The sequence below is a fragment of the Misgurnus anguillicaudatus genome, unplaced genomic scaffold (assembly GCF_027580225.2).
Source record: "Misgurnus anguillicaudatus unplaced genomic scaffold, ASM2758022v2 HiC_scaffold_27, whole genome shotgun sequence".
Lineage (NCBI taxonomy): Eukaryota > Metazoa > Chordata > Actinopteri > Cypriniformes > Cobitidae > Misgurnus > Misgurnus anguillicaudatus.
The window spans coordinates 930,513-957,925 of record NW_027395277.1 but is presented as its reverse complement, the minus strand read 5'-3'; the positions used below and the strand labels follow the sequence as shown (position 1 = coordinate 957,925).

The following is a 27,413-nucleotide window of genomic DNA, read 5'->3' as shown; positions in this document are numbered from 1 at the left end:
ATTTGCGCCAACTACACGCGCGAATGAGGCGGAATCGCGCCTACCATGCTAAACGCCTCATTAGCGCCGCGAGACCTCTAGACGCGCGTCAACACGTCTTCACATTGACTTAACATTGAAATCACTCGCGCTTGACGCCTCTACCGCGGCTGGTCTGAACGCAGCATTAGACATATTGATTGTTGAGAACACATTGCAAAGCAATTATCATGAATATTATTCAATCATGTAAAAAAATTGTTTTGGCAGCTTGCTTATTTTGGCAACTTTGGGCAGTGTGCAATGGCCTTGTGTATTAATTTCGTAAACTTGTAAAGTCATGCAAAAAATCTGGTGTTGACTTTTTAATGAGAAAGGACCACTTAAAATCACCACTTTTCTGGAAATCTAGTTAGGCTATAATTTATGGACAATAATATTTGTTTTCCTTCAGCCAGCACTTTTGAGTTTAACATGCATCATCGCCCCTGAAACCACTTCTGAAATACAAACAGATTTTAATTGCCAAATTTACATTTATGCATTTGGCAGATGCTTTTATCCAAAGCGACTTACTGTGCATTACAAGGTATATATTTTTATCAATATACTGTGTTCCCTGGATTCGAACCCATTACCTTTTGCGTTGCTAACGTAATGCTTTACCACTGAGTTAGATGGAGAATGAAACAACAATAGATATGTTTCATCGGACTCCAACAAAACATATATTTGTTTTAAAAAGACTATGAATAACAATATCATGACCTCACTGTCTGGGGGCGGGTCACGTTTTTTTTACTTGCTCTTTCTCGTTCTCCTTGATCCCCATCTCTGCGTCTCGACACACGCTTGATGTGTACAATCTGACTAAATGTATTTATTCATGTATTTTTTTGCCAACTTTGTACAGTGTAAAAAAATATAAATCTATGAAAAATAACAGTACTGTATAGATTTAGCTGCCTGTGAAAGATTCACAGAATAGTGTTGATAGAGGTTAACAGCATAGACGCGAGCTGAAGCAAGTTAAACATGCTTTCCGTAAAACCCGAAGGATGCCACGTTTTTATATTCTCGCTTTCTTTACTGGTTGTCGTTTTGTTTTTCTTTCAACGTTTTTGTAGTGGCATCATGCGATGTGTGTTGTTCTTGTTTGTTTGTCTGTCGTTGAACACAGCGAGGTTCAGGCGCCCGGGAGAGCGCTTGGGAACGCAGATCGGAAATGACGAAGGATTTGCATGCGTCTTTACCGTGATCCTGTTTGTGTGCCGTAACTTCGGTACTTACCGTAATGTCCATATGTGCTTCCCGTGTTTTACGTCTGGATGTAGTGTAAGACAAAATACCTTCCCGAGTTTTTTGTTATTTTTCCGTTTTGCTTCCTGTTTCTCATCAGGAAGCACAGGTGGAGATGCCATCCATTGATGGATCACTATTCATACACTAGATGTCATCTAAACAGAGGCAATGCTAACGAAATTTGATTAGCAGATGGCGAGCAATCTGTCCTGTTTGTTTTTAAAAGTATAAAGATATTCTTAGAGAGTCCTCATGGCCTCAGGCTGTCAAAGTTTATTTATAAAGCACTTTTTTCCAAAAAAGTGCTGTACACACAAGAAGAATAAAATTATCAATGATACAAACAGTCAACACCACGAAAAAATAGACACCAAGACACAATAAAACAATAAAAGAAAAGAGCTCTCGCATGTAGCGTTAAATGCCAGGTTATAAAAATAAGTTTATAGTAAATAAGTTTAGGTTGTGCACATATCGGTTTATTTATAAGTGTATGTTTATCCTTGAAATAATGTGTATGTGATTAAGTGTTGAAGCTGGGTGAGTGATCCAGACGCCTCGCTCTTCCCGAAACTCCCCCGATTTCTCATACTTCTCAAAAAACTTCAAACATTCCATGAACGCTACGATGGAAAGCCAACGTTAGTGTCTTGCGTAAAATTTTTTTTAATGTACAATAGCAATGAATAAATAAACACTGATGTTTTGTGTCCGTAACAGGGTATAAAATAAATTTTTTCTCATTATAAACTATGTGGTGTTTTCCAGCTTCTAATCGGAGTTGGCGAATGTTTTGTTTCTCAAGGGGGCAGTAGAGAGTTTATTGTTTTTGGGGGGGTGCGGCTCGAGCTGAAGGCGTCTGAGATCGTTGCCCGGTAGCAGGACGGTAAAGCGTTCCCAATTTTTAAGCCTCTCCTGTTTTTTTGGCCGAGCGGACTGTGATCTTACTGTTTGATTTTTCTTTGTTTGTTTGTTCGTTTGTTTCGTTTTCCTGCCCACACCCTTCCATATGATTGGATGTGAGGGTGGACGGACCTAAGGAGCACAGTTCTTACTATGTTCCATAATAAAATAGACTTATTTGTAAACATGCTGGTGTGGAGACTTTTATTCGCTATAGTATTGTAAGTATACATATTTATAAGTGAAGAGCTCAGATGCAAAACCCTATAATGACGCTTTTTCATTGCATAGTACCCCATGGGTCAGGTCGGGTCAGCTTACTTTACTTTGGCTCGGTTAGCTTTTCCATAGAGACAGAGCGCCGTTATGCAAATTTGAAAACCACGCCCACCGGGGGGGAAATCAATCCAACCGTCTCCATTGAGTTTGTATTGCGAGAAGCCGCCTCCTTGTCATTTCTGGCTTATAACAAAAAACTGAATAATGCCTAAAAGCTGCTGTGTGACAATATGTACAGCTAACAAGCCAAAGAACCCAGAAATAAGTTTTTATAAGCTGTCGAGCCGTAAAACCCAGCCTTTAAGGACAATAAAGTGGATCGCCGACTACGTTTCCCCCTAGTGGACGCAGTTCTACTAATAGAAGTACTATGAAAAGTTGCCTGTATCCATTTTTGTGTCTTTAAACGCTCGTTTTTTGGGGTCGACAGCTTATAAAAACTTATTTACAGATTAAACTTAAAAACAGAATAATACCTAAAAGCTGCTGTGTGACAAGGTGTACATCTAACACGCCAAAAAAATAAATAAATAAATTTTTATAAGCTGTCGACTTCAAAAAACGGAAAAGGAAATGGAAACAGGCAACTTTTCATAGTACTCCTATTAGTAAAACTGCGTCCAATAGGGGGAAACGTAATCGGCGATCCACTTTATTCTCCTTAAAGACTGGGTTTTACGGCTCGACAGCTTATAAAAACTTATTTCTGTGTTCTTTGGCTTGTTAGCTGTACATATTGTCCCAAAGCAGCTTTTAGGCATTATTCAGTTTTTTGTTATAAGCCAGAAATGACAAGGAGGCGGCCTTTTGCAATACAAAGTCAATGGAGACTGTTGGATTGCTTTCCCCCCCGGTGGGCGTGGTTTTCAGGTTGTGACGCGCTGCGCTCTGTCTCTATTGAGTTTAGTATCACTTCAGAGTGGGAGGGATTATAGGCGTGTCATTATATTTGCGCTGCCTACTGCTGTGACATCATACAAAAAGTGGGAGCGAGCATCTTTGGTATGCAGTGTTTCCTCTACATTGATTTATTTGTCAGTCTGCCACAAAATCTAAATTTACCACCACAAACAGATGTTTGCACATTGCGATGTCACTATACCTCAAACACACGCGGCGTCAGTCAGTTGCAAAAATGCAGTGCATACATGTAGACGTGCGGGCCGCAGATGTGCCGCCATAAACTGCAAGGAAAACACTGGTATGGTGTTCCTGATTCTCAGCCAGTGGATGTTTTTCACCGCTAAAAGGGAGTTTGGGAACTTACAACAAAGCACAGATGACAACAAGTTTGCGCGAGACAGCGCAAGCACGAAGGTAAAGCTAATCTTGCGTTTATCATTAAGCTGGTACACTGAAAAAAATTATTCATTGAATTTAATAATTTTTATTTAAGGTAAGTGGTTGCAATCAATTTATTTAAACTACATTTAAACAAAAGTTATATATTTTATTTTACTTTACTAATATTTTTTGTTTAAATGTAGCTTAAATAAATTGATTGCAACCACTTACCTTAAATTTTTTTATTTAATTCAATGATTCATTTTTTTTCAGTGTAGTGACGATTCTCTCAGACCAATCAGTGATCTACAGTGTTTTTATGTCACGTTTTTAGTATCAGATCAATTCGCTTGGAACCCCAACCGTGGTGGTACTAAAAAACCGTATTGGGTACTATGTACCGTACCCAGTGGAAAAGCCCCCAAAAGTAAGCTGACCTGATCCAACCCGTGGGGTACTATACAATGAAAAAGCGTCTGACATGTTTTCTTCTAAATATTTTTTTTATCACTCTCATGTTTCGGTTCAGTAATTCTACTTTAATAGAAATGAAGAGGTTATTAGTCAGTAATTGAAATGTCTTATTTTCATAAATGTCACTTTAGTAATTTCATTTTTATTAAACAAAATCTGACTCTGTCTTTTGCTGCAAAAGTACAAAAATCGCCACTATATATATATATATATATATTCAGTAAACTTGCAGCTCCTTAACTGAAATCTGATGTCATTCATCCAATTCTTCTTTCATGTACTTAGAGGACTTTGCTAAAAAAACGTTTCTGCCAACAAAGCGGTATTTCTGAATGGCCTAAGGCAAGGATTAAGCAGATTTGAAGCGAAAGTATTTGATGAATGTATAAAACATACTAAGAGTGTTCAGTTCATCTCATTTTGACGGAGGTGACGTTCATCAGATGTATTTAATGTGGTTCTGTAATCTTAATAGTGTAATTGTCAATATGTGGAATGCACCAATGAATAATTTGCAATAATGATGAATTTATTACCATGCAAGGTAATCCATTTGAAATTGCTTGCATGCTCAAGTAATATTAAGATTGAGTGTGTTATTAATTTTAACGTGGCATATTCATTTGGTTTGACAGTGACTGTGTGTAAGAGAAAGTCAAATAAACAAATAGCTTTAAAGCATTTTAATCTAAGATTGGGAATTTTAAGGAATTTTAAAGTTCTGATTCTAGTTAAATGTAACTATCCTGCTTCTGTAGTCAACCCTCAAGGTGGTATAGTCTCAAGGTGGTATAGTCACAAAATAATTGATATATTTATTTTGTGTGATTTTATGTATTGGTTTATCTTTTTTTCTTCAATTTTTTTAGTCGCTGGGGTTGGGGTAGAACAACTTTGTTACATTTCAGACATCCCAACCCAAACCCCAAATTTAACCCCAAGCAGCAACAGTTTAAAAATCAGAAAAAAAGAGAAACCAACACATAAAATAACATCTAAACCCCAAATTTACCCCAAGGGACAATCGTTTAAAAATAGAAAAAATAGCATAAAATGAAACGAAAGAAAGTTGTGGTTGGGGACACGAAAAACAATATATAGAAATTTGTGCTGAGTAAAACGAAAAAGACATTTGTGATAATTGACTCACAAAAAATATTTTTTGTGACTATACCAGGAAATGCCTTGAGATAGTGTTGCTGTAGTAGTTTTGAGGAAGGGAAATGTACAATGTTTGGTAAACAAAATGTTTTTTAAAAAAAATTCAGCTATGATAATTGTTGCTTAATACAATTGCCTTTTTTATAATGTATATTTTATTACCCTGTTCTGTCCACATCAGCAGACGAATGCAGGAACCGTTGATGGAACCAAATATAAAAATAGAAACAAAATCCCAACCATGTTGCCCACCATCAATAGGAGGGTGAATGTGTTTGTCACGCGATGGACAGCATGCCGGTGGGTTGTGACATTTTCAAGCTGAGATGTGTCCAAATGGCTGAATGACATGCTGCATAGAAAAAGGATGAGTAAAGAGGAGGATGCAAAATTGTGGAGAACTGTGGAGAAGTAAATAAAAAGAAAAAGGAGGCATCATGCAGCAAGGCACATTGTGTTCCAGGTTCCTGCAGACTAGATGCCAAGTTCTCGCCCCCTTCTGAATCATAGCGCACGTCCAAATCCAGCCGGCACGGCAGGAGCTACGCTGTGACATCACTGAGGACTAATATTAGACGCACTCCATCCACACCTTCATCCACACCTCGCTCTCTCCGTCTGTCTCTCCCGTTCCCTTTGCTTTCTGCCAACTGCTTTTCATTGACTGCATTTATAAATAAAAAGTCAGTTTAGTTTGGAGTGCTAAATGTGTTCGTATGTAAACCATACACTTTTAAAAATAAAGGTGGTAGATGTTCCTGCAGTGATGCAATAGAAAACTGTTTTGGGTTCAGGACCTAGTGTAGCACAAGTTTAAAAAGCAATTCAAAAAGTTAAACAGTGTTTGCACAATGTCAAGAGAGACCTAAAACTGAATTTACTTTGGTTTTGCTCTTATTAACTGTTTCCAATTCACTTCTCTCTACTGAAGTGTGCACAGGGCAAATTCAGATTCACTGACGTGTAACCTCGGACGTGTAATTCACTCTCCATGCCTATGCTTGAAAACTTTCTTTCTGTGGCACATGAATAGAAACGTGTCTTTCTCTTAAAATGTGTAAGCCAAAGTCTGTTTCTCTCTCTGGTCTTTCTGTTTTCTCTGTCTCACTCTCCACATTTACTGTATGTTAGGAAAGAGACAAGCATTATCTGTTTTGACAAGACATTTCTTGATAACGTGTCCAGACACCGCAGCAGCCACCAGGACAGATGGAGAGAGGAATAAAGAGACATGCTGAGAAAGTAAGACAGGATGGGAAATGAGTGTGAAAATGCAAACGTGCAGAGAAGAGAAGAGCTGCTGAAATCATTGTACACACCCAGAGAAGATGAAAGAGGAATGAAATAGATTATTTGAGTCATTGATAAATGCATGTGTAGGTTTATATGTTTTAGTGAATTCTAGGGTTTGTTTTTGGTTCAATATTATGGATTAGCTAACATGAACAAACAATAAAAAATATACTTCTACAGCATTATTAGTTCATACAGCAGAAGACTCAGATCCGTACCAAAGCTGCTGACTTTGGTGCAGATTCGCCTGGGGCCGTCTGCCCTCTAGGTAGCTAATGCATTTAATAATGTTAAAGAGCAACTATGGTCCGATTAACGATTTTACATTTCCTTTGGTGTGTAAGTGTGTATTTGTACATGTTAACGATATGCAAAAGGTACAAACCCCAAAGTAAACGATGATGCGAGTTATCGTCTCCAACGTAAATCTCTTTTCTTGGACTACAACAAACACACGGATTGTAGGCAACAGTTTACTTCCTGGGTCATTATCATAATTCCTCCTGCTTCGGACTCACAGCCTGTAAGTTAACTCCTGTTAGCATTGCATTGTGACCAAATCTTTCAAACATGGTCATTTCCTGCTGACGTCAGAGGTATTCAGATCAATCACAACGTATAAATCACAGACCAATGACAGCGCTTTTCAAAGCGATGAGTTTTGTACAAAATCAAAGCGTTTGAGTAAGGCAGGGATATCTGAAGCTACAAAAATGTACTGTATGTGGAAAATAATGTGTTTTTTGAAGCATAAACTATGAAAACACAAAATGACGGTTTTAGCAATGAAATATGCACTTTAACAAAATATAAACTTATTGTAAAATGTTATAAAATGTGTTTACTAAGTTTTCTTGGTCACACTTTATTTTACGACATCATTGTTACAGTGTAATTATACAATTAAGTACTAAGTAATAAGTAATCATTAAAGGACAAGTTCGGTATTTTACACTTAAAGCCCTGTTTTCAGATTGTTTATGATGAAATAGAACGGTTTTGACTAAAATTTCGACATATGCGGCTGCCCCGAGAATTTTCGGGTGTTTGTTGTATCACCTCCCACCTCTATAATGGGTGTATAGGTGCACAGGAACAATTCTTCCTAAAATGCATGAAACTTTCGTTTACAAAGACGTGAAACTCACCGAGTGGTCAGGGGTGTTCACTGATATACTCACACAAAAATCGCTGCAAAAGATGCTTTCCAACACGTTTTATTGTAGTTTTTGTCCAACTCCATTGACTTGTATTAGATGTGCTGTGAGGTACGGTATTACTCCGCGCCGGGAACCTTGTTTGTATTCTTGCAATTGGCAAAGGCGGATTATCGCCACCAACTGGGCTGGAGTGTCTATTATTTAAGCTCTCAACAGAAGAATATACGGGTGTGAGGCGTTTGGAAAAATAGGTCCACAAGTTTACAACGAATGCTAAAACAGCTGTTGGAAAGCATCTTTTGCAGCGATTTAGCATATCAGTGAACACCCCTGACCACTCGGTGTGTTTCACTTCTTTGAAAAACGAAAGTTTAATGCATTTTAGAAAGGATTGTTCAAGTGCACCTATACACCCTTTGTAGAGGTGTGAGGTGATACAACAAACACCCGAAAATTCTCGGGGCAGACGCATATGTCGAAATTTCAGTCAAAACTGTTCTATTTCATCATAAACAATCTGAAAACAGGGCTTTACGTGTAAAATACCCAACTTGTCCTTTAACAACATGTACTTACTATAGGGTTGGGGTTAGGATTTGGTTTAGGGTTAGTTGCATGTAATTATGCATAATTAACTGTTATTACTAAAATAATTACATTTTGCATGTGACAAATACACCGTAAAATAAAGTGTTACCGTTTTCTCTAATAGTTTTCCTGAAGTCCACCCAAAAATGTACATGCATAAATATGTACTGTAGATGTTACTGCTTGACATTTCATACCAGCAAGCTAAATGCTGCCAATGTGATAAGAAATGTATAAGAAGAAAATGGAGGCGGTTTGAAAGGAGAGAGAGAAACTGTTTCTGTCAAAGCCTAAAGCAAAACAAACACACAAGAATGATTGATCTACCACAACAGAGCTGAGTTTAAACTGGAGATTACATTCACACACAACACAACACACTAAGAAGTTTAAAAATATCAAAGCACATTTATTCCAAAGGTTATGGAAAATATTGTTTTTAAGCCATCATCTTTTATTACATCGATAAGTTTATTTCTTCTATATCTCATGGATGCAACATACAAAGTCTTCGCTTTAGTTTCCCAAACGTGTGTACAGTTTATGGGTGATTGATTATGTAATTGCAGGTACATGGTGTCCAATGTCATTATTATTATTATGCTATTTTCAAATGGTTATATTTGTGATTATTTTAATAATTGTCATGCTCACAAGATGTGACAGGCCATAGCAATATAATATTTTCTGTAAAGTTTCATTTAGATAAAATATTACTTAATATTGTTATGGCCTGTCATGTCTTATGATCATGTTTACTGGCGTAATAATCAAGGACTTTGCTGATGTAACATGGCTGCGCAGGCGTAGTGATATTACGCACTGACCGAAAATAGTCCCCTGTCATAGAGACAGAGTGCAGTTATGCTAATTTGAAAACCAAGCCCACCGGGGGGAAAACAATCCAACCGTCTCCATTGACTTTGTATTGCAAGAGGCCGCCTCCTTGTCATTTCTGGCTTATAACAAAAAAACAGAATAATGCCTAAAAGCTGCTGTGTGACAATGTGTACAGCTAACAAGCCAAAAATCCCAAAAATAAGTTTTTATAAGCTGTCGAGCAGCCTTTAAGGAGAAAAAAGTGGATCGCCGACTACGTTCCCCTCTAGTGGGCACAGTTCTACTAATAGTAGTACTATGAAAAGTCTTTAAACGCTCGGTTTTTTTGGGGGTCGACAGCTTATAAAAACTTATTTCTGTTTTTTTTTTGGCTTCTAAGCTGTGCACCTTTTCACACAGCAGCTTTTAGGCATTATTCTGTTTTTTGTTATAAGCCAGAAATGACAAGGAGGCAGCCTGTCCCAATACAAAGTCAATGGAGACGTATGGACTGTTTTCCCCCCGGTGGGCATGGTTTTCAGTTTATGACGCGGTGCGCTGTCTCTATAGAAAGTAACCAAGGGGACTATTTTCGATCAGTGCGTAATATCACTACGCCTGCTGCAGCTATGTTACATCAGCAACGTCATTGATTATTACGCCAGTTTGAGAGTATAGTTCCTAGACATATCTGCCTAGAAGATTGCAACTTTTTATCCCCTTCGGAATTAGTACATGATGTAACTACATAGGAGTCAAGTTTTAAATAGGAAAAATATCAAAACTCTTTGGTTATTTTTTAGCGCGTTGCTAATGGTCTAATCAGATATAATGGATTGTGCTATGCTAAAAGTGCTAGCGCCAAACCAGGAGATCAGCTGAATGGATTCCAAAACGGTAAAAATCAAATGTTTAACTCTAGGGGAGCTGGAAAATTAGCATATTTTCAAAAAAGTGGAATGTCCCTTTAAGAAGTTTGCAGATATATGCAAAGAAAACACACTTTTTGAAAGTCATGATGCTATATTATAACTTCATATAATGTTATGAAAGACATGAACGCTGCAGAATGTACAACGCGTGACCCCATAACCTTAATAATGCGTGTTGCCATTGCCTTGCTATTGCATGTTTCTGTGACGAGAATCATGTGATATGCAAATAAGAGGTAAATATTAGACGCAAGCACAATTCTTAAGTATAAAGATATTTTTGCATTTGATTGAGAAAATATTACGATTCATGCGTTTACATGCTTACTTTTCTCCTGCTGATCGGATCACAGATCGAACTACACCATCCCTTTAAATACGATCAAAATTTGCATACGATCGACCTCAATCGTTGATTAAGGTGTTTGCATGAAGGCTTTCAATCTGATTAAGCCATCAATACGGATTATTTAACAAAATATAAACTTATTTTAACATGTTATAAAATGTGTTTACTAAGTTTTCTTGGTCACACTTTATTTTACGACATCACTGTTACAGTGAAATTATACATTTAAGTACTAAGTAATAAGTAATCATTAAAGGACAAGTTCGGTATTTTACACTTAAAGGTGCAGTGTGTAATTTTTAGAAGGATCTCTTGACAAAAATGCAAGATAATATACAAACCTATATTATCAGGGGTGTATAAAGACCTTTCATAATGAACCGTTATGTGTTTATTACCTTAGAACGAGACCTTTTTATCTACGTACACAGAGGGTCCCCTTACATGGAAGTCGCCATTTTGTGCCGCCATTTTTCTACAGAAGCCCTTAACGGACAATTTTTTTTACTAAGTTGTCTCAGACGATGACATGTTTGTCACAGAAATCTGATTAAGCCATCAATACGGATTATTTGGTTGCATGTAAACATACCTAATTATTAAAATAATAAAAAATATAACCATTTGTAAAAAGCAGAGAAATAATGACTTTGGACACCAAATGTACTTGCAATTATATAATCACTCATATATGTCTAGAGTAAGCATTTTTCATCTGCTACAGTTCATCTTGCTCATATTGCATTTCTTTGTGCTGAGCACGTAGCTGAAGGGAAGTGTAGTTCCTTTAGACGTTTCTATGATGACTGGTGTCAATTTCAGCTTTTTCAAAAGACAGTTTCATTACAGAGATGCATCTTCTGACTCCACTGTCATATCTGATCATGACAGCAAAGCACAGCGTGTCATTTGTGGTTGAAGTTGGAAAATAAGAAAGAGATTTTGGCACTCTGTCAGGCTTTGGGATGGAAAATATAATCATGAGGCCTTCGCTTCATACACTAAAATTTTTGCTATTAGTTGAAGAAGGCAGATATAAATGGTTGGCTTTGTCATTTGTGGCAGTTGTCAATCACTGCTGACGGTCTTTACTAAAGAGATCAGCCGTGCCAAAATAAAACTAAATGGCTTCTGGGTGAGTGATTGGAACACAGTGTTCCCGTCCCGAGTGTGACGGTCTGTCTGCAGTCGAGATGTTATCAAATATGACTGACAGACGAATGCATGAGGTAGCATCACTGGCCCTTATTATTAAATGCAGTGTAGTTGACGCAGCTCAATTCAGGGTTCCCACACCTAAGTTAACTTCAAATTCAAGGACCTTTCAAGGACTTTACAGGTCCAATACCCTTAAATTCAAGGACTAAATGTGGGGACACATTTCAAGTAAAAGCAAGGTTACATTGTGTTACCTTTTAAGATACATTGTTACAGTTCCCTTTTGAGGGAACTTGCGCTGCGTCACTGCGGTGACACTTTGGGGACGCCTCCAGGGGTAAGTGCGTCTGAATGTGTCTATCAAATTCAACCAATGGTGAGGCTTAACGACAAAGACAGGGTGACGCTGGAGCCAGGAAGTATATCGCTATCTGAAACATTGCCAAAGACGGCTTTACAGGGACGCATGAAGTATGGCAATAGAGACGCAGCGTCTCGTTCCCTTCTCAGAGAACAACAGTTACATACGTAACCCGAGACGTTTTCATGTGTCAAACATAACTATGCAAAAAAGCATTTTGGTATGAATCAACATTCGCATACAGAAAATATAAGCAATTAAAGCGAACAGTTTAGCACGTGTGCTTAAAAAGTCTAGAATTTTATGGTATTATCCTACACTACACAGGGAATAACTTCATGGGTTTCATTCCATGGGAAAGCACGACGTATGACAAAACTTGAATAAGCGTCTGCCAAATGCATAAATGTAAATGTCATTTTCAGGTTAACACATAAGCCTTGACAACAAGCCATGATTATTTTGGAAGCTGAGTTTTTGGGCAGGTAAAGGGCAAAGATAAGATCACAAAAACAACAATAATTTGCGATACTCACTCTTAAAGTTTAATTTCTATTGCATGTGACTCCCCAGCCACAAAGCTTAATCTGATTCATCATTGTCTGGAAGAGAGAGCTTTGAGGTCATGGACACATCACCGAGGCGTTTGGGTGAATGCACCGTTGTCGTTATTCGCTAGGTCAGCCATGCTTACACGTGCCGCTCAATAAGTTGCAGGTGACAGGTCGCCCTACAGCAGGGATGTTTCACATTTATTCAATGGGATGTAGGAGAGCAAACGCCCTGTCAGTGAAGGTGATCGAGAAATAATGGGAAAGTGAGGTGAACCGGGGGGTTCGGTGATGGCAGTTGTTATGATGGATTTGACTTTATCTTTTCAAGCCTGAAAATGATGCTAGCATCATAATGCATTATTGCTTCTCTCGTGGCAGGGGTCATGGTGATTTCGAACAGTGTGTGCAGTTTATTAAATGTGCCTGGGATCTAATAGTGTTGCACTTAAAGAGTTTCACAGGATCATCATGGGACACAGAACATCATGTTGATGTGACAGGGCAAGTATAAAGGGTTTAACAGATCAACAGCGCCACCCTGTGGTCGAATGAATGCATAGTCACCTGAATGAAGAGCTGCTGAATTTTCCGTGTAGGCCTACATGACGTCAGATAATAACACCTGATGACGTCTCCGATAAATTCCTAAGAGCCAGAAAAAATGAAGGTATGAAATAAAGCGAGAGCAGATAGAGTATATTAAAACACAAAGGCTTATAAGATTTTTACAGTATTATATTTTTTTATTAAAAGACAGACGAGATTATTAGCCTCCTTGTGTTTTGTGAGCTATCCATCCAAAATGTTTTTAAGCATATCATGCAATTTGCTTAATCAATACATTTGTGTCATTTATCTATAACACATCTGTCTGTTTGTCGTGTTGCCTCATCCATAATTAATCTATTTATCTGTCTAATATCTGTCTGATTGTCTGTCTATACATCTAGCTAGCCAGCTAGCTAGCTAAGCTAATCATTATTATGAAAATCACATTTACATCTTGTACATCTTGAGATAAAGTCGTCACCTCACTCCTCGTGTCACACGATACTTTTCACAATGTCATATGATGACCCCCCTGCGGTTGTTGTCATGGTAAAGACCGACAGAAGAAAGCGCGGGGGTGTGGTTTGGCACGGGCACGCGCGGAGGGACGACAGCCAGGTAACAGGTTTTATTTAAAACTCTTGCCATCTTTTTTTTAATAACACGTCATTGAACTGTACAATATTAAACTGCAAGACTAAATAATAATAAATAATATTAAAAAGTTTGGTTTGTTGTTGAACGGAACTTCAGGTGCGCATTTAAGTGACGTAATATTGAGGTAAAAGTAAGGAGATTTTTGTATTGACATTGTTCATTATTTTGAGTGGGGTTTAATGTGACAGATCACATAACAGTATAGCAATGGTCTGTAGTTTAACATCCTTTATGTGTATTTTTGTGTTTGTTATGGGTATTATTTAGTGCTTGTTAGCGATGGTTGGATTTTTGGGAACAAGCAGACCAACAGGCCGCTTGACCAACATAGGTCTTGACCATTACTGTACCTCATACAGACACTCATATGGTGAGATCACACACATGGATCATATACAGTACTGTCTATTATGTAAACCTAAAACATATAGACAAGGGGTCTTCAACTACTCTTCTTCGAGGGAAAGATTTTAAAAGAGTATATGTGATGCCTGCCAAACTCTTACCCTTTTATACCTTGTGTATATATTTTTTACTTTTAGCTATTATATATTATTATTATTATATGCCATAACTTTTGTTGTTTTTGTTATAGAATATATATTAAATAACATACATTTTCAAAAAAAGATGCACACTTCTTGTATCCAGTATTTTGCCTTTTAATTACTGAAAACTTTTCTTTTTTAATATTTTAAAAACAATTGCATTTTAACATTGCAAGAGCCAAATGTTAAAAGTATGAAACAAAACAGTTTAACAAAAAAGTGCAAGTGTAAATAATCAACACGTATTTTTAATGCAGAGCTCTTAAACTTCTTTTGTTTATAAACATTTAACTTTCATAAATTGTTACATTTCAAACATTCATAACATATAGCCAGTTTTGTCCTACACTGCAAAAAATTATTTTCAAGAAAAAAAATCTTAGTATTTTTGTCTTGTTTTCAGTGCTTAAAGGTATTGCGGAGGATTTTCTATTTCCGGGTGGATCATCAAGACTATTGGTCCTGCTAGTTGTCAATCAAGAGTGTTGCGCAATTGCATTTTTTAAAAAAGTGGAGAAGGCAGTTCTTTTCTAAAATTCGAGAAAATCCTCCGCTATACCTTTAAATTAAGATGCTTTTTTTAATGAGCAAAACGACCAAAGAAAATTAGTTTTTAGACCAAAAATATCAAATTTAGGTGATTTTTTGCATAAAACAAGCCAATGGGGTAAGCAAATTTTTCTTGAATTTTTCTTGAATTTAGTGTTTAAGAAACATTTTCAAGATTTTTTTTGCTCACCCCATTGGCAGATTTTTTTTTGTTTTTTTTTTTTTTTTGCTTGTTTTATGCACAAAATCACTTAAATTTGATATTTTTGGTCTAAAAACTAGACTTATTTTCTTGGGTCGTTTTGCTCATCAAGAAAAAGCATCTTAATTTAAGAATTTTTAGATATTTTTACTGAAAGCAAGACAAAAATACTAAGATTTTTTTTCTTGAAAATCATTTTTTGCAGTGTAATCACTGAAATTGCAATTCATGTTTTTTTATATTTTAAAGATATAAAGGCTAAACCACCTTTCCATTGTACACTACATTCAGATGCGACTGTTGGAGTTCGCCCCCTTGTGGCAGTCGTAATGAAATTTCACTTTAATTGTAATCCGTGTCAATATGGGCGAGAAGCTCATTCCAGCGCAAGAGCCTTTAATCTACAAATATATTTATAGTTAATAATTTACTTATCAGTAATCAATCGTTTTTAAAGGATTCACGTGTTACTGATAAAGTTAAACAAAAAAGGATTAATAATTTTCACCTTGCACACAGTGTTTTGATTGGGACACACTGAAATACATCACTTCCGGTCGGCTTGTCACATGCAGTGTAGTTGCAAAAGTTTACTTTTTTTAATGCATCCAAACAAAGCTCAAATTGGATCAGATAATTATTACGCACCCACAGATGGTTGGAACCCCACACAACCTCTTCCCGACTCTTCTTCCAGTTTATCGTCCATCATTTGTCATGTACAGTGGAAAGGTAAAAGTAACCACGCTGATTTTAAATCAGACAAATATGACCGGCAGTCCGGATGAAGATGATTGGAGGGCCGCATTTGGCCCGCAGGCCGCCAGTTGACTAGCCCTGATATAGACTCAAGTTATATACTGTAAAAGACGTTGTATACAAAAAATGTATATGAATAATGTGGTACATTAATTAAGGTTATTATAACATATTATATTTTATATTTTGGCTCTGGGGTTGTCTGAGAGTCTATAGTTGTAAACAATTATAATACAATTGAAATAGTTTTCCATCAAACATAAAAACAATCATTTTAATTATATTAATTATTAAACATTATTAATTATTATAATAATAACTAAAATACTTATTTATTATAAACATTTCTCACTTAATCAGTTAAAATACTTATGTATTTGTGAATAACACATTCACACTTATTTGACAATTAGATACAACTGTAATTATATATCGTGAGATATTTTTGTGCTGTAGGAAATGAGATTGTCATCCATTGTTGTCCAGGTAAGGAGTTTTTCCAGCCGTGTCTGGGTCATCATTCTGGGACGGGTTATTGTGCAAACCACCGACCCGTCCTTTACTACAGTTCCAGCCTGGACCACTATGACAATCCACAGTTTGGGTATGTTGGATTATGTTTACCTGTACTGTAAATCACACATGCACTTTAAGCCTTCATTTTAGATTCACATTTTATTTTCTCTTAGCCTTTCTCTGTCAGACAGCTTTGAGCCCCAATCTAAGCGTCATTACCGGCGTATGGTTCTTCCCGTTGGGAAAGAGGCTCTGTCCTGCTCCGGGACCAAACTCAGAGAGAGTGGATATTTACAGCTTGACTCTCAGCCAAGAGCGGTGCGAGCCAACATACATTAATACATTAACACAGCCAATCTCCAAAGTACTGTACTGTTTAAACACACACACTTACACTGCAAAAAAATATTTTCAAGAAAAAATAAATAAATAAAAGTATTTTTGTCTTGTTTTCAGTAAAAAAATATTTAAAAAATTCTTAAATTAAGATGCTTTTTCTTGATGAGCTAAACGAACCAAGAAATTACGTCTAGTTTTTAGACCAAAAATATCAAATTAAAATGATTTTGTGCATAAAAGAAGCAAAAAAATCTGCCAATGGGGTAAGCAAAAAATCTTTTTCTTAAACAATAAATTCAAGAAAAATTTGCTTACCCCATTGCTTGTTTATGCACAAATTCACTTAAATTTGATATTTTTGGTCTAAAAACTTATTTTCTTGGGTTGTTTTGCTCATCAAGAAAAAGCATCTTAATTTAAGAATTTTTACTGATTTTTTTAAGGATATTTTTACTGAAAACAAGACAAAATACTGAGAAAATGTTTTCTTAAAAATCATTTTTTGCAGTGTGCACACTTACACTGCTAAAATGGCTTTCTTACTTAGTATTTTTATCTTGTCAGTACAAATATCTAGAATTTCCTAAATGAAGGTGTATTGTCTTGATAAGCAAAATGACCTAAGAAAACAAGTGTAGTTTTTATACAAAAAATAAACAATTTAAGCGAATTTGTGCTTAAAACAAGCAAAAAAAAAAATCTGCCAAAAATGTTTCTTGAATTAAGTGTTTAACTTATTTCAAGATTTTTTTTCTTATTCACGGCAAAACATTATTTTCAAGAAAAAAAAAATCTTAGTATTTTTCTCTTGTTTTCAGTAAAAATATCTAAAAATTCTTCAACTAAGATGCGTTCTCTTGATGAGTAAAACGACCCAAGAAAATAAGTCTAGTTTAGACCAAAAATATAAAATTTAAGTGATTTTCTGCATAAAACAAGCAAAAAAATCTGCCAATGGGGTAAGCAAATTTTGCTTGGTTTTTTTCTTGAATTTAGTGTTTAAGAAAAATGTTCAAGGTTTTTTGCTTACACCATTGGCTTGTTTTATGCACAAAAGCAATTAAATTTAATATGTTTGGTTTAAAAACTAGACTTATTTTCTTGGATCGTTTTGCTCATCAGGAAAAAGCATCTTAATTTAAGAATTTTCAGATATTTTTACAGAAAAAAAGACAAAAATACTAAGAAATTGTTTTCTTGAAAATATTTTTTTGCAGTGTGTCAAGAAAGTAATTTTTTTGCTGTGTATTCTGTCTTCTCAGAGAAATGTGTCCTGGAAGTCAGAGAATAAAAAATCATACAATCCTCACCATCTCAGAGTTTCAGGTAAGTAAAAATAAGAATTACAAACAAAGTTTATTTTGAATGATATTTAAATGTTGATTTGTGTATTAGTTGGACGCAGAGAAGAAAGTGGCTACACCGAGGGAATCAATCTACAGCCAAACACTTTCCTACCTTATCACATTAAGATGGTGAGGAAAGTCACCTTTATGTATATAAAGCTTTATACAATACAGATGCAAAAATTATGCAAACTTCATCAAAGTAAATAAGATTTGGTTAAGTTATTAATTTAAGTATACACAAAATAGTGATTCATTGCCAAAAAAGCCTTAAAATATACTTCACTGTAAAATTCAACATGTCATAAGCAAAATCCTTTTTCTGATGTCATGCCGATCTAATTGGTTGTTAATGGTTGTTAGGACGACGCTCGTAGGATTCAGGAAAGTGTGACGAGGAGTGACTTTCTGCCCAAAGTTTTCCCACAGGTGCGCTTTTGGTTTCTGGACTGTTTCTCTTGGCCTCTGCTGATGTCCATCAACAAAACTTTTTCATTTAACAGTGATTATTAAAATGTGTGTCATTTGGATGAGATCTATAGTTTTTAGGGCTTACGTGTGTGTGTGTGTGTGTGTGTGTGTGTGTGTGTGTGTGTGTGTGTGTGTGTGTGTGTGTCAGTGCAGTGAAGCTTTACCAAAACTTTCTTCCCGTGCACTTCGAGACACTGGATTTACAAGAGACACACAGAAACCTCTGACCACTTCAGTAAGTGTCTCTCGCTCTCTCTCTCTCTCTCTGTATATCAAAGTTGTGTTTTAACCCACGACTATAATTCTCTGAGCCGGGATCAGTATTTCTAGTATTTTATCTCAACAGGTGTCTGCGCAGGGTAACTCCAATGAGTCAAATAGACACAAGACCAGATCTCCTTTAGTAAGATGGTCTATTGGACCAATGGTAAAACAAACTCTTTCTAATATATTGCCTACCTTCTCTTTATTGTTTATCTGTGATTTTTTTACATGCATTTCAACTTAAACTATCTGGAATGTGTTTTTATCGAAGCGTTAAGAAGTTTTTTTAGTTTAGGTTTTTAAGAGGACATATCATGAAAATCCGACACTTTCCATGTTTAAGTGCTATAATTGGGTCCCCAGCAGTGATGCGCGGGTTGATCCAAAATGAGCAGGTGCCTTCGGTCACCCGCAGTTACGAGTCATCCAAAAATATTTTTAATGATATTCGCGTCGCTGTCGGGCGGGTCGTTTGAAATAAAGATGCCAGTTAACTATTTTAAACAATTACTACTTTAAAAAAATGCGTGCCAGTGAGTGGGTCGGGTACACTATTTATATATATTTTTTTTGCGGTCCAAGTTGCGGGCGAGTTAGTTGAAAACGTCGGTCGGGTGCGGGTTGTTTATACATTGATCCGCGCATCACTGGTCCCAGAAAATGTGAAAAAGATCAACCCAGTAACTTAGTTTTGGTAAACCATTCTCTGCAAGCATGTGAAAAAATAGTAATTGACATTTGTCTCCCCTTGTGATGTCAGAAAGGGATAATACTGCCGCTTAATCTGCACTATCCAACCACGACACTGCCATTTTAGTGCAGAGAGAAAATAATAATTGACAGCACAATTGAGTTTCAATTTCAACAAGCCATCGTTATCAGTGTTCAGTATTTGCATTTCATCAGCTCATTTGCATTTTAAAGGACACACCCAAAAACAGTACATTTTTGCTCACATCTACAAAGTGGCAATTTATAATAAATTATCTGTGGGGTATTTTGGGCTAAAACTTCACATACATACTCTGGGGACACCACAGACTTATTTTACATCTTAAAAATGTCTCATTATATGTCCCCTTTAAAGTTTATAGGTTATTTGGGTTTCTAGGTACTTGGCTATATCTATATCACAAAAACACAAGATGAAATGTCTCACATCAGCATCATCTAGTTAACCACTCAGAAGATGATTCAGAATGTTTTATATTCATGTTTTTTTGTATGTGTTCACTCTTAGAACGAATGTGTTAAAAACAACACATTAGTGTTGATTCTGGGACAACACGGGTGATTCTCAAGAAAACTTGGTTTTAAAAATGTCAAGCATGAAAATGTAAAAATTGCTTAAATTTACTTTTTTCCCACCAGACATTGAAAAACAAAGTCTGGAGTAAATGGGAACATTAATTTAAAAACTTTTACTTATCATTTAACAGTTTTTGTAACATAATTTAAAAAATTAGTCCTAAAAAATCTCATTACCGCAGCAGTCAGAAAACATCAACACTGACATATTTTCAAAATGACATGACAAACCTGAAAGAACATAATTTAGAGATTCTGCACATGCATTTAAAATCAAAGTATTATGCTTCTATTAATTAAATTAACATTTAATAAGCATCTGTTGCGGTAATGATAATCAAAATGTCGTGTAAGCATTCTGACAAGACACTATTTCAAATTAACTGTAAAAAAATGATCTTACCTTGTAGCCATCTTGAAGTAACTGGTCCATGTGCTTGGTCACTCAAAATCAAACTTTATTAAAATTCTGTATGTGTGCTTAAACTGTTCTCAAAAAGTGTTGCGGAGGATGAGAACATCAGGCATGGACACATCATTTTCCTAAATTTTCTTCATTATTATTATACATGAATATTCAGTAAATATTTTTTCTGTCATCTAAAGTAGTCTAGCAAAACATCCATTTATTTTTTTCTTAATATTTTTGTGTTAATTTGATTAAATTACAACATAATGCATGTTCAAACACAGCCGGACACATTGCGGTAATGAGAATTTCAGCAGAAAATGAGAAAATTTCCAATTATAAATTCTTATGTTGAAATCACACATTGTGCAAGGTAGAACACAGTATTGTGTTAATTCTGATGCTTTTTAATGTTACTATATTACACATTTTAAAGCTAAAATCATTAGTGTCGTGGTGTTTCAATGGTTTCGTGAGAATCACCCACACACTAAATGCGTTGTCCCAGAACCCACCCATCTCTGTGTTATATTTGAAACAACACATTTTGTGTTACTTTTAACACAGCATGTGTTATATTTTAACACAAAATGACACATAATGTGTTAAAATTACACACAATGTGTTAAAAGCTTACCGCACAATGATGTGTAAAAAATTAACACATCCTTTCTAAGAGTGTTGGTCCTGTAAGGATTTCTGAGATGATGATGCTGTTCTGTGTTCTTCAGTCCTCATCTGGATTCATCCTGAATACTCCTAACATCACAAGTCTTTCACACACATCAGTCGACCCTCAACACTTTCTTACGCATTACCAAAGCAAGTGAGTCACACCATCTGTGTGTCTGTGTTTTGCACAAAGTATTTATTTCAGTGGATAATCAAACAAAAATATGAATATGCTATCATACATTTGGTTAAACTTGTTTATAATCAATAAAATTATTTTATGGGGAAACAGGTTAACGTCTATATTATGATTTTGGTCATGCTTCTCACCACCACTAGTGTTTTCTGATTAGTTGAAGCCTGGAGCTGTGTGTTTTCTGATTGGTTAAAATGAAGGTTTCATCTTTATATAAATCAGGTTTTGTGATGGATCATCAGTAAAGCATCAAAGAGGAGAATGGATGAAAGGAGGCGTACAGATGCACAGAGAGAGCGGTTACAGCGGACGAGACCGCAACAGGTACACGGATAAACATAAACCTGTGCATTTCTTATTTACATACACCTCAACATGTGTTAATAAAGTCATATTTCTGTTTCTCTTACAGGTTTGATCACATCCTAGATTCTTAATAAACCTGAAATATAGATATAAATCTGGTGTTTCTGTCTAATCTATTTCAATGCAAACGCAGAGATCAGATACATTTCATTTCATTTACATTAAACCTGTATATGTTAATGCATACACAAACGCAGATAAACACACACATGCAAACAAGTTTGTATTCATGCAGAGAGAGGAGTGGCACCAACAGAAAGCTCAGGTTGTTGGCATATGGGCACATTTATGGTGCCTATGTTTGTATGAGCATACTTTCTAATTCGTATAATCTTGAATCCTTAAAGGGATACTTTACTCAAATCTTACGGTAAATTATTTACTGACATTCAGTACTGATGCTTTATATTCTGTGGCTTACAAAAGGTAGATTTTTTATGCATATAATGTTCCCTCTGTTCCATCTATAATAAAGGTAGAAATTTTCTCCATTCCTCACACAAAGATAATTACATGGCCTAAAAAGACTTTGAATATATGATTTTTTGTCATTTTGACAGGCCCAGTCTCTATTCACTTGACATATGTGCAGTTAAAAACTAATAGATGAAACGCAACCGTAAAACTAAATGTAAAGTCAAATGTTCGGTTTCTAAAAGTTGTGGGCGATTAAACGCTATTTTTGACAACCCAGTCTCACCCCATGTCGTCAATATTTGACGACACTTGACCATTCGTCAATATGTGACGCGGAGGGTATACCTTTCGCGTCATTTTTTGACGAACTGGGGACTTCAATACTATTACGTCCGTTGCATTCTCTTCTCCTATTTTCTTACCATTTTCGCATCGGTTTAGGGTTAGATTTACATAATGACATCCCTACCCAAACCTAACTCTAACCCCAACGCCAGGTGACAACTGTTTCTAACCCCAACGCCAGGTGACAACTGTTTAATTTCGCGTACACTGTTTAATTTCGCGTACACTGTTTAATTTTGCGTAATCTAACCCTAAACCGATGCGAAAATGGTAAGAAAATAGGAGAAGAGAATGCAACGGACGTAATAGTATTGAAGTCCCCAGTTCGTCAAAAAATGACGCGAAAGGTATACCCTCCACGTCACATATTGACGAATGGTCAAGTGTCGTCAAATATTGACGACATGGGGTGAGACTGTGTTATTTTTGAAGCTTGAACTGTGAGTGCTGTCCCTTTCTCACATTTTATGACGGTTTCTAAAAGTAAAAAATGTGAATTACTATATTTTTATAGTGAAAATCTCAGTGATATCCAACGGGATTATACATGTACATTTACAGTAAAATATTGTTAAAATTCTTATATTACATGTTGAGGTTTTTGTAAGTTAAAATTTAGGGATGCAAAACGATTAATCGCGATTAATCTATAGCAGAATAAAAGTTTTTGGCTTTTACATCATATATGTGTGTGTGTGTGTGTGAACCGTGTATAATAATTATGTATATGAAGAGTTTCGTTGCAAAACGAGATAACCACCGTTTTTTAATTGTTCAGAAATCTCGTTTTTTGGTTGTGCATTCCGATTAATTTCAATTCAACTGCAGTTGGTTTGTTTTGATTTAAACCTTCATAACTTAAAAAATACAGCTAGGTAGCACCATAAAACAAAATAATAACATGATAACATAATATTAAACATGTTTTGACAAAAATGTAAAAAAATGGATTTATCTCGTTTTGCAACGAAACTCTTCATATATAAATATGCAAACATGCATGTATCATTTTGAGAAAAATATATTTCAATATTTATATATATTATAAATTATACATAAATATACAAATGTTTATACACATGTAAACATTTCTTAAATATATACATGCATGTGTGTGTATTTATCTATACAAAGTTATTATACACAGTTCACAGACATATATGATATAAACAAAAACTTTTATTCTGCTATAGATGAATCGTGATTAATCGTTATGCATCCCTATTAAAAATACAAGTCACTGTATTATATGGCGAAAAACAATGTTCCTTGCAACCTTCCAATATGTACATGTTACCAGTTGCATACATAATTGTGTTTTTTGTAGGGCTGTAAAAAGATTAATCGTGATTAATTGCATACAAAATAAAAGTTTGTGTTTGCATAATATATTTGTGTGTGTATTGTATGTAATTATTATGTATATATAATTACACACATATGTATTAGATAAAAAAAATTTAATTATAATATAAATACAGTATCTAAATATATACATGTTAATGTTTCATAAATACATATATGCATGTGTATTTATATAAAGAATATAATTACACAACAGTGCACAGCAATATATTATGCAAAAATGTGTTGTTTTACTAATGTTTATAGCATTATTTATGTCACGTTTTACCAGAGCTGGCAGTTTTTTACTGCAAAAACAACAGGTTTTTGTACAGTGTAAAAAATTTGCATTCTCACATCATGGTTAATTTTGCATGGGCAAGCACTTCTCACATTTTCCTAAGGAAATGTAAATATCTCTAGTTTCACACTTTTGATGACGCTTTTAATGGCTTGCAGTGCAAAAGCGACCAACTGGAATATAAAACGTGCAAACATGGCCTACTTATCAAGAGAAAAATCATAAGCGTTGGACCATGATAGGCCGTCCCTCTCTCGTATTACAGACAACAGATGACTTCTGCTGAGATCTGGCAGTGAGATATCAAGCAGATCCACAGCTCTTGTTCATAGCTTGGTGTTACATTGCCGTGCTGCTGACCTTGAGTCTAAATGAAGCTACTGTAGCATAAACTACTGTAGCAGTAAGACTACGAAATGTTTATACCAAGCGACTTCATTTACCTCGACAGATCTGGACAATATCACAGCATTCAGACACAGATACTCGGCGCCTAAGGATCTGGGAGTGGTGGCTGTGCCAAAAATTTGCCAGTGGAATTACTTGTAGCTTTAAAGGTCTCATTAATTGAGAAATTCAATATTTCTATATTCAATATTGGTACCAAAGGTAAACATATTTGTACCTAAATGGTACATATTAGAACTTTTAAACTACCATCCAGTGACAGCTAAAGACCACAGGCAATGATTGCCGCCTGGTAAATCATGTATCACACATTACTGCGAAAGTTTTTCCTAGTCAGACAAATACTTAACCATGACAACAGAATATCTCACATAATGTGTGAATGAAGGAATGTGTTGGCCGGTTTGATGATACCTGAGCCGTGTGCATTCGTGTATAGGCATACGCTTCAGATGGCCCGTGTTGACTCTGGCAAGCAAAAAGGGGCGGAGACAAAATTCTCTCCACTTCCTGTCACGAGTTGTGCCAAAGTGCTCGTTACAGATTCTCACAGCAGTGATGACAGACTCGTAACATTGCCTAAATATTTTAACAGATGGGATCTCTTCTTTCTGCAAGTGATGAGAAGTGACAGGAGACTAAGAGAAAACGTTTAAACGCACGTTGATGGATAAAAAGGGGGGAAAGTTTAGTGAAATACTTGAGTAAAACAGCTGCCAGGTGTGACTGGAAAATCTGTAAATATAAAATGATTGGGAAAGAATGAATAAATACGAAAACTGAAATTGACACCTTTTCTATTTAAACTCTATACTGGAACATTTGAGGAGCTCAGATGCAAAAGCCACTAAACGGGTCATGAACAAAAACGTTTTGGCAAGATTAGAAATTGAAAAAAAACTTTTTAAAATCATGCATCAGGTATATTTTAATGCACATAGTGTATTTATGTTGATATTATGCAATACAAAAATTACATTTGCACCATTTTATGAAAGTTAAGACTGAATGGCCCTGAAAATGTCAAATGGTGTAACCACAAATTGTGCCAAAAAAGAGAAATATTAAATATTTTATCCACCTTGATGGCAAGTAAGCATAATCATCAAAAAATATAATAATAATAATAATAAAATATCACACGAAAATACATTTTATTAGTTATTTCTAAATGTAAATTTTAATGTGTTTTAAAATATTTGTCTGAACATATGCTGAAAAGAGCTGTTTTCTGAAAAATCTTTGACAAATGATGTAAAAATGTATGTAAAAAAATCATTTTACACTAAACTAGATTATTATATCCCCCCCAAATTTTTTTTTTTATGAATATATTTTTATTTTCATTTAAAAAAATACTAGTTACACCAATTGACACAGACCGGTTACACCACATTGACATTTTTGCAATTATCCCCCAAATATTTAAAAAAAAATTAAATAAAACCAGAAATTTTAGACTTGGTCCTCAAAAAAAGAATGTATGCAAGTAATCTGCAAATTTATTTTGAAATTTTAACCCTTTAAATTTAATTGAACCATTCAGAAACAAAATAATTAACGTCACGTCATTGACCCAAACACCAAATTTGTCAAACGTGAGATAATGATATTAATCAAATACTCAAATACATCAAATACTTTTGCTTCAAATACGCTTAATCCTTGCCATTCAGAAATGCCGGTTTTTTGGCAGAATCAATTAAAAGTTTAATAAATATTTTTTTATTTTCGAAAAAAAAAACATGTCAGACACACTTAAGAGGGTTTTGCATTTAAGCTCTTCATTATTTCTTTGAACTGTGGTTTTCTTTCAGGAGCTAAAATGTATCAGAAAATTTAAATTCATAAAGTGTAAAACATTTGCTGTAATTATGCAGCTGTTTGCCAGTAACTTACTGTATATTTAAATGTACTGTATTTTATTTACTGGCAACAGTTTGTTCAAAGTTAAATGAACATTAAACATGTCTTTATCTTTACAGAATAAAACTATAATATAACATCCTCATGCAAAGCATTCTGGGAACAAGAAATCCTTAACAACCTTTTTTTTGTTTTTTCTTCAGATTTTGGTTCCCAGAATGCTTTGCATGAGGCTGTTATTTCAGATGTATTCAGTAAAGATAAAGACTTTTTCATGTTCAATTACTTTGAACAAACTGTTGCCAGTAAATAACACAAATTTAATCTACAGTAAGTTACTGACAAACAGCTGGCAGTAATACAGTAATTTCGACAGAATTTTTTTACAGTACCTTTCCAAACTCATCCCTTAATTTATGTTTGTAGAACAAAAAGGTACAGATTTACCACTGAAGTATTAACACAATGTGAAGCACCTGTCAAAACACATCAGCATAGACCAATTTCAGTGTCTAGTTTTGTGCAATGGTTTAAAAACCTCCCAAACGTCACAGCCTTATTTCAAGACTGTATAATCCCTCAATGTGTCCCTAAATAAATCTCAGGCCCCCATTGAGCAGAAGACAGGAAAGAGAGAGTGAGAAAGAGAGCGAGAGAGATGGTTTGCTTAGTTAGTGCTATGTTTGGCTCGTTCTTCCCATCTGTCTCCCATCATAACAGAAGTCTCTCACCAGCAGGATTCAAAATGGAAACTTAAAACTCTCATAGTTGATTTGCAGTTTAAAACCGTACTGAGTGTGGTCTGTGCCAAGCGATATATTGAAAATTCACATCTGCATGTGACATTTCCAATAAAGTCAGAAACATTGTGGGAAACACTAAGGACTGAATCTTAGACCATTTGGTCGACATGCACCAATATAAGATGTGCTACAGTATAATGGCCAGTATCAGATCTTCACAAGACATGAATCATTGAAACATG

At 35.4% G+C, this 27,413-nt stretch overlaps 1 protein-coding gene across 2 annotated transcripts; it reads left to right on the top strand.

Annotated features, from left to right (window-relative positions):
- The first annotated feature begins 13,643 nt into the window (after positions 1-13,643).
- Positions 13,644-21,841, top strand: LOC141362462 (stabilizer of axonemal microtubules 4-like). 2 transcript variants are annotated; one of them, XM_073864562.1, is made up of 12 exons: positions 13,644-13,763; positions 14,070-14,172; positions 16,347-16,464; positions 16,550-16,694; positions 17,978-18,041; positions 18,111-18,190; positions 18,425-18,490; positions 18,681-18,767; positions 18,879-18,959; positions 21,245-21,339; positions 21,604-21,705; positions 21,794-21,841. In XM_073864562.1, the coding sequence occupies exons 1-12, from the start codon at positions 13,659-13,661 to the stop codon at positions 21,816-21,818; spliced, it is 1,071 nt and encodes a 356-aa protein (XP_073720663.1). In that variant the 5' UTR covers positions 13,644-13,658; the 3' UTR covers positions 21,819-21,841. The 2 variants fall into 2 exon arrangements, with proteins under 2 accessions (XP_073720663.1, XP_073720662.1); XM_073864561.1 differs by having other exon boundaries at positions 16,317-16,464.
- The last annotated feature ends 5,572 nt before the right edge of the window (positions 21,842-27,413 follow it).